This window comes from Mizuhopecten yessoensis, unplaced genomic scaffold (assembly GCF_002113885.1).
Source record: "Mizuhopecten yessoensis strain PY_sf001 unplaced genomic scaffold, ASM211388v2 scaffold8807, whole genome shotgun sequence".
NCBI lineage: Eukaryota > Metazoa > Mollusca > Bivalvia > Pectinida > Pectinidae > Mizuhopecten > Mizuhopecten yessoensis.
Window position 1 is genome coordinate 1,087,903 of NW_018407731.1, and position 15,877 is coordinate 1,103,779.

The window sequence follows — 15,877 nt, forward strand, 5'->3', positions numbered from 1 at the left end:
CAGTGTATGTTGTATAGACCCATCATTACAATGTAGACAGTGTATGTTGTATAGACCCACCAGGACAATGTAGACAGTGTATGTTGTATAGAACCATCAGTACAATGTAGACAGTATATGTTGTAGAGACCCATCAGTACAATGTAGACAGTGAGTGTTGTATAGACCCACCAGTACCATGTAGACTGTGTATGTTGTATAGACCCATCAGTACAATGTATACAGTATATGTTGTATAGACCCATCAGTATAATGTAGACAGTGTATGTTGTATAGACCCATTGGTACCATGTAGACAGTGTATGTTGTATAGACCCATTAGTACATTGTAGACAGTGTATGTTGTATAGACCCACCAGGACAATGTAGACAGTGTATGTTGTATAGCCCCATCAGTACAATGTAGACAGTGTATTTTGTATAGACCCATCAGTACAATCTAGACAGTGTATGTTGTATAGACCCACCAGGACAATGTAGACAGTGTATGTTGTATAGAACCATCAGTACAATGTAGACAGTATATGTTGTATAGACCCATCAGTATAATGTAGACAGTGTATGTTGTATAGACCCACCAGGACAATGTAGACAGTGTATGTTGTATAGACCCATCATTACAATGTAGACAGTGTATGTTGTATAGCCCCATCAGTACAATGTAGACAGTATATGTTGCATAGACCCATCAGTACAATGTAGACAGTTTATGTTGTATAGACCCATCAGTACAATATAGACAGTATATGTTGTATAGACCCATTAGTACAATGTAGACAGTGTATGTTGTACAGACCCATCAGTACAATGTAGACAGTAGATGTTGTATAGACCCATCAGTACAATGTAGTCAGTGTACTGTATGTTACCTGTACAAAGTAGACATTGAATGTGGGATGTTGTTTAGACTCATCGATACATGAGAAGGGAGACTGGCTGCTCTACGTTGTTGATGCTGGACAGGGATGTAATCATCTGTAGTTGTTACAGGTAAAGGTATGTTGGTTGTGATATAGACCCATCAGTACAATGTAGCCAGTGTATGTTGTATAGACCCATCAGTGCAATGTAGATAGTGTATGTTGTATAGACCCATCAGTACAATATAGACAGTATATGTTGTATAGACCCATTAGTACAATGTAGACAGTGTATGTGGTATAGACCCATCAGTACAATGTAGATAGTGTATGTTGTCTAGACCCATCAGTACAATGTAGACAGTGAGTGTTGTATAGACCCACCAGTACCATGTAGACTGTGTATGTTGTATAGACCCATCAGTACAATGTAGACAGTGTACTGTATGTTACCTGTACAAAGTAGACATTGTATGTGGGATGTTGTTTAGACTCATCGATACATTGTAGATAGTGTATGTTGTATGTTACCTGTACAAGTTAGTGTATTTTGGTTGTTGCGTTGTAGTGTATTTTGGTTGTTGCGTTGTAGTGTGTTGTATAGACCCATCAGTACAATGTAGACAGTGTACTGTATGTTACCTGTACAAGTTAGTGTATTTTGGTTGTTGCGTTGTAGTGTATTTTGGTTGTTGCGTTGTAGAATCTCCACCTGCAGTCCATCTTTGATGCGGGAGTGATAGCAGGCTGGTACGACCCGAAACAAGCACGAGTGGAACATGTCATGTTTGGTGTCGTCCTTGGAGAAGACAAGTAAGTGAATGACATGTTACTTTCAGTGATGCTATCCCTCACTGCAACGCAGTATGGAAATGCCCTCCATCTGTCCGTCTGACCGTCCTTCCCTGGCATTGTCTGGAGCATATCCCCCACATTATTTCATCACAGTTGACATGCTGGTACTTCTAGGAAAAGGCAACACATAAGTTTCACATAAGCCAGTTGTGACAAGTTTCTGCATGTGTCCATGAATTGAGTTCATACTTAACAGTTGGGGATAATGTCAACATAATGCAATCTTTTTAAAACTATTCCTGTCATGTGCTATGCTTTGATAGGAAGGCTATATCAGGTGGCTTCAGTGCTAGAGCCAGTATCCTGAAATCCCCACCCTTCTTTATAAAGGTTAGTCATAATCAGGTCCCAATGAAGTACTATGTTGTAACCTAATATATAGAGTTATCTACACACTCAGTACCATCAGAAGAGGATCGGTAATAAGCTGTGACAACATGGAATACATACAAAGAGCTTGCATGCAGTGACATACAAGTATACTATTGAATGAAAACATATACAGAATTTTTGGATCTCCAAACAATGTAGTATAATTTTGCTGGTCGACTTGATTTCAAATAAACATTTTAATATGAATGTATATTGATTTTCATGTTTTAAAACTTGCATTTCAATGATACAGTATTTGAATAATTGAAATCCAATTCCGAGTTCCAAATTATTTCAAATAAGACATGAGTACATCAAAGAAACAACTTATTATTGTTGTGTCTGGATAGGTACTTATATAGACTGAAAAATGAGTGAAGAGCATAGGTTAATTAGCTGTCAATTAACTCTCCCTCATTTTAACCAAAATTTACCAATCTCCCTTGAAACTCCCTCATTCAAATCCAAACTCACATAAGCTAAAAACCTATATCCTGTGGTCAAATGATCTCCTAGGTACTGCAGGGTGTGTGTAATGATCACAACAGGTGTGTCTGAATGAAATGAATGCTTTTTGGAGCTATTTTGATACGTAAAAAGGGAAAGATAAATTGAGCAAAGCAGTTTTAATTGCGTTTCATGCACTTTGTCCCTTATCGGAAATGTGGGACACCTATGTGAACAGGTAGTTGAATTTTTTTTCCTGTCACATTTGGAGCCAAATAAAAATAAAAACCTACAGAATGTGATATATAGGTCTCATATGTCTTCAAAGACTTTGATGAAGAAGAAGGCTATGTTAGGGAAATTAGACTGGGTCAATCACTGGATATCGGGAAGCTCATGATCAATTGGTAAGGGTCTCTCTCTGGAGTTGGTGAGTGTCAGATTCGTGTTCTAGTCTTGCAAGTGATTATAGAGCATCTCTCTAGATAGTTTGTGAGTCCCTGTCTCACGAGTTCTGATCTGGCCATTGGTTTGAGCGTCTGTCTATGAGTCCCAGATTTGAGTCCCGAGCTGGCCGTTAGTGATGTTTTTCATATTTACCGAATTATCCCAAACAAAATGAGTGATATTGAAATGCAGAACCTAACACGGTCTAAATCAAGATTGCTTCTTCTAATAGTGAGGCCAAAGTGAAGTTCTGCAACAGGGGTTAAAAAAAAAAATCCATTCTAGAAAAAGTACCCTTCAAATCCATCTGACTAGTCCAAAACAGTGGAAGGGATGCCATTGTGAAAACTGCATAGAGTTAACCTTTACAGGTATACAGAAAACACTTTATTAATGTTTAAAACACATGGCATGGAGATATTAAATTCACTAACTCTCAAATTGAATGTACATGGGAAAATATTGCATATATTTAGAGATTGCAACTTCTATGTTAGAAAACAGCATACAGATTTATAGTACACTGTTAATGTGAAATATACGACAGAGAATACATTCTCAGTGTTCAAGATCGAACACCTTGATTAGTATTATTAAACAGAGCCCAGTTATTCAAAAGATGATCAGCTGAGTCATTGATCAGTTTTAGTACAGTAAAGTTAGTTGCAAAATTACAAGATTTTACCTTGTGCATTTACTCAATCATTAGAGAACAATGTTGTTAAACAGTGATTAAGCTAATCACCTTTTCAATTTCAATAAATTTTATTGTCAAAAGACAAATGGATTGGGCAGCAGGCATAGCCTATTTAAGCCCTCTCCAAACACAGTGACAAACAGTGGTACAAGCATAGACATAGACATTAGAACACATACAAACACATATAAACAAGTTTGTATTATCAAATTATTAAGCAAATTAGGGGAAACAACTGCTAAATCTTATTTTTATTATAATTAAATCTAAAGGCTTAAATTCTAACCTTTTATTTTGATACCGAAAAGACATATAAGATATATATACATATTATCAAGAGAAATGAGAAATAATTTGTTGATGGATCTGCATGTATACATTTGATGGGATTAAATTACCGAACCCAACAGATACAGGCCAAAAAGACCAATGTATCACACAAGGCCAAGGCTAATCACCTTTTGAACAAGTGGGCTGAACAATTTCAACCTGTTAAGTATTTTGTTATATTGAAGAGTGATCTATTGCTGAATGATATATGGCTTAACCATAGATATAACTTTGGGAATTTTATATTGTATAGTGAAAAGTAGGAGTTGTTTCCCCTAGATCATTCTCCTCTCTTTGACATTTAGTTTGGTGACAGAAAAGCATCTCTGTGTTTTATGAACACTCTTAGAGTCTGCTGTTGCTATGGATTCATTGAGATGCACTGCAAACTATGTGCAACAGTTTATTGCAGAAATCTTCCCTCTGTAGACTGTGCCATGCTGTCTGTTTACAGCAGCGGCCTGCTTGTAGTGCTGTATGTATCTTGCTTGGAATCACAGCCTGTTGTTAACCTGCTTTTATGGCAGGAATTACATGCTACATTTAGAAACTCTTTTTACCATTAGAGATGAAACAACCTATGTATCAATAAAGAAATCCAGTAGAATTATTTTTCAAAGGAACGCCAGTGAGACCTGATCACATTGACTATACTCTATGTGTCTCCTGTTAGTCCTGTGTGCAATGACTATTTTGATGCGTCTCTGGTTAGTCCTATCTACATTGACTCTATCTCTATGTGTCTCCTGTAAGTCCTTCACTGTCCACCTTCTCTATTTTTTTTGTGCCACAGTTAGTCCTTCATGTATGCTTTTACTATTTTGATGTGTCTCCTGTTTATCAAAGACCACATTGACTGTTTTAATATCTCATTTGAAGCTTGATTAGGTAAAAGACTAGATCCTATTGTATCCTTACTAGGATATGGATTGTGTATGTCCTGATTGTATTGATGAGCCATTCACTCAGATAATGTGATTGAAATAATAGTTTGATTCCTGGAATGAAGACCAAGCATGTTGGTGGCAAATTGTATACCAGATTTGAGTTTTAAGCTCACCTGGCACGAACTGCCAAATGAGCTTATGGATGGTCTGTTGTCTGTCGTCCGTCATCCATCAACTTTTTCATTGAACGACTTCTTGAACTTGAGGACCTAGTGCCAAGATATTCGGCCAGTAGGTTGGTGGGACAGAGTGCTATAAATTTCCTCAAATAAATGACCTTGACTTAGTTTTAAGGTCACAGGGATCAAGTATGTAATAAACCTTAAAATGTTTCTAGTGGTACTTGGCCAGTAGGTACCTGACATTAAGTGCTATGAGGTTTCCTCAAATAATTGACCTTGGCCTACTTTCAGGATCACAAGGGTCAAATGTGTTTGAAACCTTTAAACAACTTCTTCTGAATAACCAAGAGGCCTAAAGTAATGATATTTGGCCAATAGGTACCTGGGACAGAGTGCTATACAGTTTCCCCAAATAAAAGACACTGACAGGTTCTTTCAAGGTCACAGGTGTCAAATATGTACAAACCTTTAAACAAATTCTTAAGAATAACTAGGGGGACCAGAGTATGGCTAATAGGTACCTTGCATAAAGTGCTATAAATTTCCTCAAATAAATAACATTGACGTACTTTCAAGATCACAAAGGTCAATACCAGGAGGCCCTGGGTAATGATGTTTGACCAGTAGCATGCTGTGACAGAGTAGTATAAAGTTTCATTTAGTCTGAACATATTCTTTAAAGCCAATGAGACTCAATGGAAATATTTGCAAAATTTCTTTTATTGAGAATATTTTCCAATGATTGCTAAAATATCTAGGTGAGTTATACAGGTCCTTTCGGCCTCTTGTTCATTAAGTGTTTTACAATATTTTCATTAAGTTGCATTACACTTGGTATACATGTGGTTGAGGTGAAGACTCCAGCTGTCTTTGTTGGTTGGGGCAGCCCAATCTACTCAGGGCACTTTACTATAGTACATCCAGTTACGTTAGCAGGATCAGGTTGTGTGTGACTTTGATATCCTGTACATGTGTACTTTTCTTACTCATGTGCTTTTCACTGTTGTCATTTTGCCGTAGATAGTGTACATTTTTAATGTTTGTCCATATGTGAGATGATCTTTGACTCAATATGATACAATGTGAAAATGGAAAATTGAAGACCATTATTATTATTATCATTAATGATTGGAACAAAATGTATACAAGATGAAAATGATGATTATATTATCTGTTGATGAAAACATGTATACATTTCCAAATGATGGATTGCTTAGATACTGTAAAAAAGGATATTTTGGCATGGTCAAAGTTTGATAGTTATTGCTCAAAAAACAATAATTTTGATGTGCTTTCCTTTGCTACTTTCCACTTCCTAATTGGCTGTCCTAGTATCTATACCGTTTATTAATTGATAATTTTGTGCTGCTGACCATTGTGGTATACACTACATATACGTAAGCAGTAAATTCAGAGCTGTTTTCGAACAATTTCTATACCTGTAATAATAAAAGTATTTGTATATTTCATTTCATCTGGCTGGACAGAGAAGTATTGATATGAATTGTGGACCTGTATTAAATGACAACCCTGTGTCAGTTCCTCACCTGTTTTAACCTTACAGTATCAGCTATTATCCCTTCAAGTCGAACTTAACGCTGACATAGGTCACTTGCAAACATCCAAAACACATGACACGTTACAATAAATCATAATGGATAACCTTTATTGCCATGAGTAGGTACACAAGTGTGCCTGTCCTCCTAGGAATAGCTATCAACACGTAATGGGCAAATAGTCAGATTGAACACCACACAATACACAGAGATGGGTGTATAATAAATTAGACAAGACCACACACTTGTGTTTTTCTAATGAATCAGAAAAAAATGCTTGTATTACTATAACAAGATTCAACAGGTATGTGATAATAGATAGGAAAACAGTACATCTTTAGTTCAAATTGCGATTGTTAATTTTGTATTTGGTGATTCATTGATGAGTTAAATTTGGGTACTTTTACACTCGACACTTTTACTCTCGGCACAAAATTAAACAAATACAACCACACCTAACATATAACTGTCTTATACAATGGTACTTGTTTCTCGGTGTAGCTGTTGATTTGTTTTTGTTGGAATTACTAGATTTCAGCCTATTTGCACATGTATCTTGGTTGATGATTGGGACCTGACAAGGAGTCTGGGTTGACAGGGATACCGTTAACGCATTATTGACTATTCATTGACAGTATTAGATGCGAGACTGAGAAAAGTGTCCAGCGTGTAGCAATTATATTGGGGTGTCAGGAATAGTTTGTGGCAGGTTCTACTCCCTTTTAAGAGGTAATTATGGTTGAATCATAGCCGGTGGAGGGTATACCATTGTAGTGTCACTCTGTGGAGGGGTATACCATTGTAGTGTCACTCTGTGGAGGGGTATACTATTGTAGTGTCACTCTATGATCGGTATACCATTGTAGTGTCACTCTATGGAGGGGTATACCATTGTAGTGTCACTCTTCGGAGGGTATACCATTGTAGTGTCACTCTGTGGAGGGGTATACTATTGTAGTGTCACTCTATGGAGGGTATACCATTGTAGTGTTACTCTATGGAGGGGCATACCATTGTATTGTCACTCTTTGTAGAGGTATACCATTGTAGTGTCACTCTGTGGAGGGTATACCATTGTAGTGTTACTCTATGGAGTGGTATACCATTGTATTGTCACTCTTTGTAGAGGTATACCATTGTAGTGTCACTCTGTGGAGGGGTATACCATTGTAGTGTCTTGTAGTGTCACTCTGTGGAGGGATATGCCATTGTAGTGTCACTTTGTGGAGGGGTATACCTTTGTTGTGTCAGTTTGTGGAGATACCATTGTATTGTCACTCTTTGTAGAGTTATACCATTGTAGTGTCACTCTTTGTAGGGGAATACCATTGTAGTGTCACTCTATGGAGGGGTATACCATTGTAGTGTCACTCTGTGGAGGGATATGCCATTGTAGTGTCATTTTGTGGAGGGGTATACCATTGTAGTGTCACTCTGTGGAGGGGTATACCATTGTAGTATCACTCTGTGGAGGGCAATACCATTGTAGTGTCACGCTGTGGAGGGTATACCATTGTTGTGTCACTCTGTGGAGGGGTATACCATTGTAATATCACTATATGGGGGGGTGGGGGTATACCATTGAAGTGTTACTCTGAGGAGGGTAATACCAATGAAGTGTCACTCTGTGGAGGGGTATACTATTGTAAAGTCACTCTGTGTAGGGGTATACCTTTGTAGTGTGGAGGGGTATACTATTGTAGTGTCAGTCTGTGGAGGGGTATACCTTTGTTGTGTCAGTCTGTGGAGGGGTATTCCATTGTGGTGTCATTCTGGAGGGGTATTATACCATTGTAGCCTCACTCTGTTGAGGGGGATACTATTGTAGTGTCACTCTATGATCGGTATACCAGTGTAGTGTCACTCTATGGAGGGGTAGACCATTGTAGTGTCACTCTTTGTAGGGGAATACCATTGTAGTATCGCTCTATGATGGGTATACCATTGTAGTATCACTCTATGATGGGTATGCCATTGTAGTGTCACATATGGAGGGGTATACCATTGTAGTGTAACTCTTTGTAGGGGAATACCATTGTAGTATCACTCTATGATGGGTATACCATTGTAGTGTCACTCTATGGAGGGGTATACCATTGTAGTGTTACTCTATGGAGGGGTATACCATTGTATTGTCACTCTTTGTAGAGGTATGCCATTGTAGTGTCACTCTGTGGAGGGGTATACTATTGTAGGGTCACTCTATGATCGGTATACCATTGTAGTGTCACTCTATGGCGGGGTATACCATTGAAGTGTCACTCTATGGAGGGGTAGACCATTGTAGTGTCACTCTTTGTAGGGGAATACCATTGTAGTATCACTCTATGATGGGTATGCCATTGTAGTGTCACATATGGAGGGGTATACCATTGTAGTGTCACTCTGTGGAGGGATATGCCATTGTAGTGTCATTTTGTGGAGGGGTATGCCATTGTAGTGTCACTCTGTGGAGGGGTATACCATTGTAGTGTCACTCTTTGGAGGGCAATACCATTGTAGTGTCACGCTGTGGAGGGTATACCATTGTTGTGTCACTCTGTGGAGGGGTATACCATTGTAATATCACTATATGGGGGTTGGGGGTATACCATTGAAGTGTCACTCTGAGGAGGGGTATACCAATGAAGTGTCACTCTGTGGAGGGATATACTATTGTAAAGTCACTCTGTGTAGGGGTATACCTTTGTAGTGTGGAGGGGTATACTATTGTAGTGTCAGTCTGTTGAGGGGTATACCATTGTAGTATCACTTTGTGGAGGGGTATACCTTTGTTGTGTCAGTTTGTGGAGGGGTATACCATTGTAGTGTCACTCTTCGGAGGGTATACCATTGTAGTGTCACTCTGTGGAGGGTTATACCATTGTTGTGTCAGTCTTTGGAGGGGTATACCATTGTAGTGTCACTCTTCGGAGGGTATCCCATTGTAGTGTCACTCTGTGGAGGGGTATACTATTGTAGTGTCAGTCTGTTGAGGGGTATACCATTGTAGTATCACTTTGTGGAGGGGTATACCTTTGTAGTGTCAGTCTGTGGAGGGGTATACTATTGTAGTGTCAGTCTGTGGAGGGGTTAGCCATTTTAGTGTCGGTCTGTGGAGGGGTTAACCATTGAAGTGTCATTCTGTGGAGGGGTATACTATTGTAGTGTCAGTCTGTGGAAGGGTATACCATTGTAGTGTCACTCTGTGGAGGGGTATACCATTGTAGTGTCACTCTGTGGAGGGGTATACCATTGTAGTGTCACTCTGTGGAGGGGTATACCATTGTAGTGTCAGTCTGTGGAGGGGTATACCATTGTAGTGTCAGTCTGTGGAGGGGTATACCATTGTAGTGTCACTCTGTGGAGGGGTATACCATTGTAGTGTCAGTCTGTGGAGGGGTATACCATTGTAGTGTCAGTCTGTGGAGGGGTTAACCATTTAAGTGTCAGTCTGTGGAGGGGTTTACCATTGAAGTGGCATTCTGTGGAGGGGTATACTATTGTAGTGTCACTCTATGGAGGGGTATGTCATTGTAGTATCACTCTGTGGAGGGATATACCTTTGTTGTGTCAGTTTGTGGAGGGGTATGCCATTGTAGTGTCAGTCTGTGGAGGGGTATACCATTGTAGTATCACTCTGTGGAGGGGTATACCATTGAAGTATCACTCTGTTGAGGGGTATACTATTGTAGTATCACTCTGTGGAAGGGTATACCATTGTAGTATCACTCTGTGGAGGGGTATACCATTGTAGTATCACTCTGTGGAGGGGTATACCTTTGTTGTGTCAGTTTGTGGAGGGGTATGCCATTGTAGTGTCACTCTGTGGAGGGGTATACCATTGTAATATCAGTCTGTGGAGGGGTTAACCATTGAAGTGTCATTTTGTGGAGGGGTATGTCATTGTAGTGTCAGTCTGTGGAGGGATATACCTTTGTTGTGTCAGTTTGTGGAGGGGTATGTCATTGTAGAGTCAGTCTGTGGAGGGATATCCCTTTGTTGTGTCAGTCTGTGGAGGGGTATACCATTGTAGTGTCACTGTATGGAGGGGTATGTCATTGTAGTATCACTCTGTGGAGGGATATACCTTTGTTGTGTCAGTCTGTGGAGGGGTATACCATTGTAGTGTCAGTCTGTGGAGGGGTTAACCATTGAGTGTCACTCTGTGGAGGGGTATACCATTGTAATATCAGTCTGTGGAGGGGTTAACCATTGAAGTGTCATTTTCTGGAGGGGTATGTCATTGTAGTGTCAGTCTGTGTAGGGATATACCTTTGTTGTGTCAGTCTGTGGTGGGGTATACCATTGTAGTGTCACTGTATGGACGGGTATGTCATTGTAGTATCACTCTGTGGAGGGACATACCTTTGTTGTGTCAGTCTGTGGAGGGGTTTACCATTGTGGTGTCATTCTGGAGGGGTATTATACCCTTGTAGCCTCACTCTGTTGAGGGGTATAACATTGCAGTGTCAGTCTGTGGAGGGGTTAACCATTGAAGTGTCATTCTGGGGAGGGGTATGTCATTGTAGTGTCAGTCTGTGTAGGGATATACCTTTGTTGTGTCAGTCTGTGGAGGGATATACCTTTGTGGTGTCAGTCTGTGGAGGGGTATGCCATTGTGGTGTCATTCTGGAGGGGTATTATACCATTGTAGCCTCACTCTGTTGAGGGGTATAACATTGCAGTGTCACTCTATGGAAGGGTAAACCTTTGCAGCGTGTCTAGCAGTGGTTGGTTACCTTCCAATTGACTGGCATGTCACCATACACCTTGACTGTGGTTGGTTACCTTATGTCTAGTTGTGGTTGGTTACCTTCCAATTGACTGGCATGTTACCATACACATTGACTGTGGTTGGTAAAACGTATGTCTAGCAGTGGTTGGTTAACTTATGTCTAGTTGTGGTTGGTTACCTTCCAATTGACTGGCATGTTACCATACACATTGACTGTGGTTGGTTAACTTATGTCTAGCAGTGGTTGGTTACCTTCCAATTGACTGGCATGTTACCATACACATTGACTGTGGTTGGTTACTTTTTGTTTGGCAGTGGTTGGTTCCCTTATGTGTTGCTGTTGTTGGGTACCTTCTTTCTGTCTGGTTGTTGTGGGTAATTGATGTTTGGTTGTTTCGGGTTACCTTCTGCCTGGTTGTTGTGGGTTATTGATGTTTGGTTGTTTCGGGTTACCTTCTGTCTGGTTGTTGTGGGTTACCTCCTGTCTGGTTGTTGTGGGTTACCTTCTGTGTGGTTGTTGTGGGTTATTGTTGTCTGGTTGTTTGGGGTTACCTTCTGTCTGGTTGTTGTGGGTTATTGTTGTCTGGTGTTGTGGGTTACCTTTAGTCTGGCTGTGGTGGGTTATTGTTGTCTGGTTGTTGTGGGTTACCTTCAGTCTGGCTGTGGTGGGTTAGTGTTGTCTGGTTGTTTTGGGTTACCTTCAGTCTGGCTGTGGTGGGTTATTGTTGTCTGGTTGTTTCGGATTACCTTCTGTCTGGTTGTTGTGGGTTACCTTCTGTCTGGTTGTTGTGGGTTATTGTTGTCTGGTTGTTTTGGGTTACCTTCAGTCTAGCTGTGGTGGGTTATTGTTGTCTGGTTGTTTCGGATTTCCTTCTGTCTGGTTGTTGTGGGTTACCTTCTGTCTGGTTGTTGTGGGTTATTGTTGTCTGGGTGTTTTGGGTTACCTTCAGTCTAGCTGTGGTGGGGTGTTGTTGTCTGGCTGTGGTGGGTTACCTTCAGTCTAGCTGGGGTGGGTTGTTGTTGTCTGGTTGTTGTGGGTTACCTTCAGTCTAGCTGGGGTGGGTTGTTGTTGTCTGGCTGTTTCAGGTTACCTTCTTTCTGGTTGTTGTGGGTTGTTGTTGTCAGGTTGTTGTGGGTTACCTTTAGCCTGGATGGGATGAGTTACCTTCTATCTGGGTTCTGCCTGGCTGTAAAAGTGTTTTTTCTTACAAATAATTTGTTATAGCTGTTATATGATATGCTAACCTATAACCTAACATTTACTTATAATGAAACCAGTATGTCAGATGTAGGTTTTCTGCTTGTCATTGTTACCTTGTCATTGTTACCTTGTCATTGTTACCTTGTCATTGTTACCTTGTCATTGTTACCTTGTCATTGTTACCTTTATTGAAAGGATGAAGTTTGTTGAAGCATGTAAAAATGGTTGATTATCTGTGTAGCCAACAGATATGTACAATATTAATATGTACAGTTTCCTCAGATGTTTCCACTTTTTATGACTAAGGAAGTAATGTGTGATAATATTTCTAATTATACTGCATGTGTTGAAATTAGTGTAACCCATCAAATTTGGTACTTAATTTCTATTTCAATAACAACAATAGACATAACTGTAATATGTCAAAGTGAGAAAATGTTCTTGTCTGTTTATTGTTTATTTTTGAGGAAGTCAAATCTTCTCCTATCATGGGGCACATTAACCCAAATAGGTTCAGCTTCATAGGAGATATATTTCATCATTGTGTGAAATCTATTTATAATTTGATTTTATTAAATGTGAAATCCCCTACAGTATTGTTTTGCATGTGTTAATGAAAAGGAAAATCAAAATCATGGTGTCTGGTTCAGTATTTAGGTATGTCAGAGAGACTTCCTGGAGACTTCTTCTGTAACCATCGCCATGGTGTCAACACTTTGTGTAGATTCTAACCAGGGACACACAATATCAACCAAACCAGCTGGCTAAGTCAGACACTTAATTCAACACTTCAAAAAATCCAACCAAAATGATCACAAATGGCTAGATGTAACCAACACATAGGAAAGAGGAACACAAATACTGTTTAAAATCAGCTTGATTAAGTTGTGTCCTCAGACCAACAGACACCATTTTCATTGTCTCCTGATGGTGTATTTGAGGCATTCATTATTTGCTTTTTCGTTGATCAGATCAGGCTTTTTATTTGATACCTCAATATCTTTACACGCAGGAAAGGAAATATAATGAGGCTTGCTGTGATTGTGTACAAAGATTGTGAGGGCTGAGTGTAAAGGTTACTTAGGCTGAAATCGTCCCTCAAGGTCTGACCTTCAAGTTTAAACCATCAAGGGCTAATGTGCCCTCAAATTATTGAAGGGAATGTTTTTAAAGTTACTTACAGTCCTTTTCTGAGACCTACATAAATAAGTGAGAAATCTGTAAATTACAAATAGATTACCTTGCAGGTTATGGATCAAGGGTTCAAATATATCAGGCAAATAATTTATTTAAGGTAATTATGTCATAATAGACAGTTCAAAATCTGATGGCTGCAAAAGTTATAATCTACCAGTAGTTGATTTTCTAACTGTGGAAAAAGCATTTGACTTGAACTTAAAGGGTCAGAATGGCACTAATTATTTCATTCAAATAGTAGACCAGGCTTTGATACAAACTCTGTACATGGGAGAAGGGCATAGGTTAGGACAGAGTTATCAGTAACACATTCCATGTGAAGAGATGACAACTCAGGACAGATTTGTAAGTTAAGCTGTACAAATAAGGAAATGAGCTCTTAGTATGGAAGGAGATGTAATGAGCACTATAAATGTGATGGATGAGCACTGAGTAAGGATAAGTTGTAATGAGCACTACATATGTGATGGATGGGCACTGAGCAAGGAGAAAGTTGTAATGAGTACTATACATGTGGGGGGATGAGCATTGAGAAAGTTGTAATGAGCACTACACATGTGGGGGATGAGCATTGAGAAAGTTGTAATGAGCACTATACATGTGGGGGGATGAGCACTGAGAAAGTTGTAATGAGCACTACACATGGGATGAACACTGAGATCGTTGTAATGAGCACTACACATGTGGGGGGATGAGCACTGAAAAGTTGTAATGAGCACTACACATGTGGGGGGATGAACACTGAGATCGTTGTAATGAGAACTACACATGTGGGGGGATGAGCACTGAGAAAGTTGTAATGAGTACTATACATGTGGGGGGATGAGCACTGAAAAGTTGTAATGAGCACTACCCATGTGGGGGGATGAGCACTGAGAAAGTTCAAATGAGCACTAAACATGTGGGGGGATGAACACTGAGATGGTTGTAATGAGCACTACACATGTGGGGGGATGAACACTGAGATCGTTGTAATGAGAACTACACATGTGGGGGGATGAGCACTGAGAAAGTTGAAATGAGCACTAAACATGTGGGGGGATGAACACTGAGATCGTTGTAATGAGCACTACACATGTGGGGGGATGAGCACTGAGAAAGGTGTAATGAGTACTATACATGTGGGGGGATGAACACTGAAAAGATGTAATGAGCACTACACATGTGGGGGAATGAGCACTGAGAAAGTTGGAATGAGTACTACACATGTGGGGGGATGAGCAATGAGAAAATTGTAATGAGCACTACACATGTGGGAGGATGAACACTGAGAAAGTTGTAATGAGCACGACACATGTGGGGGGATGAGCACTGAGGAAGTTGTAATGAGTACTACACATGTGGGGAGATGAGCACTGAGAAAGGTGTAATGAGTACTATACATGTGGGGGGATGAACACTGAAAAGATGTAATGAGCACTACACATGTGGGGGTATTAGCACTGAGAAAGTTGTAATGAGCTCTATACATGTGGGGGGATGAGCACTGAGAGAGTTGTAATGAGCACTATACATGTGGGCGGATGAGCACTGAGAAAGTTGTAATGTAAGCACTACACATGTGGGGGGATGAACAATGAGAAAGTTGTAATGAGCACTTCACATGTGGGGAGATGAGCACTGAGAAAGTTGTAACGAGTACTACACATGTGGGGGGATGAGCAATGGGAAAGTTGTAATGAGCACTACACATATGAGCACTACACATGTGGGGGGATGAGAACTGAGAAAGTTGAAATGAGCACTAAACATGTGGGGGGATGAACACTGAGAACGTTGTAAGGAGCACTACACATGTGGGGGGATGAGCAATAAGAAAGTTGTAATGAGCACTACACATCTGGGGGGATGAACACTGAGAAAGTTGTAATGAGCACGACACATGTGGGGGGATGAGCACTGAGGAAGTTGTAATGAGTACTACACATGTGGGGGGATGAGAACTGAGAAAGTTGAAATGAGCACTACACATGTGGGGGGATGAGCAATCAGAAAGTTGTAATGAGCACTACACATATGGGGGGATGAGCACTGAGAAAGTTGAAATGAGCACTAAACATGTGGGGGGATGAACACTGAGATCGTTGTAATGTGCACTACACATGTGGGGGGATGAGCAATGAGAAAGC

General features: G+C 40.1%; 1 protein-coding gene across 2 annotated transcripts in view; it reads left to right on the top strand.

Moving 5' to 3' along the window:
• Nucleotides 1-15,877, top strand: part of LOC110456538 (arginine--tRNA ligase, cytoplasmic-like) — a 146,954-nt gene that overhangs the window by 10,397 nt on the left and 120,680 nt on the right. For both annotated transcript variants that reach the window (XR_002463595.1, XM_021507332.1), the window contains exon 10: nucleotides 1,564-1,673. Coding sequence is in view for 1 of the 2 variants with exons in the window: in XM_021507332.1 (XP_021363007.1) it covers nucleotides 1,564-1,673 (110 nt within the window). In the remaining variant the exon portion in view is untranslated. The remainder of the gene's footprint in view (nucleotides 1-1,563; nucleotides 1,674-15,877) is intronic.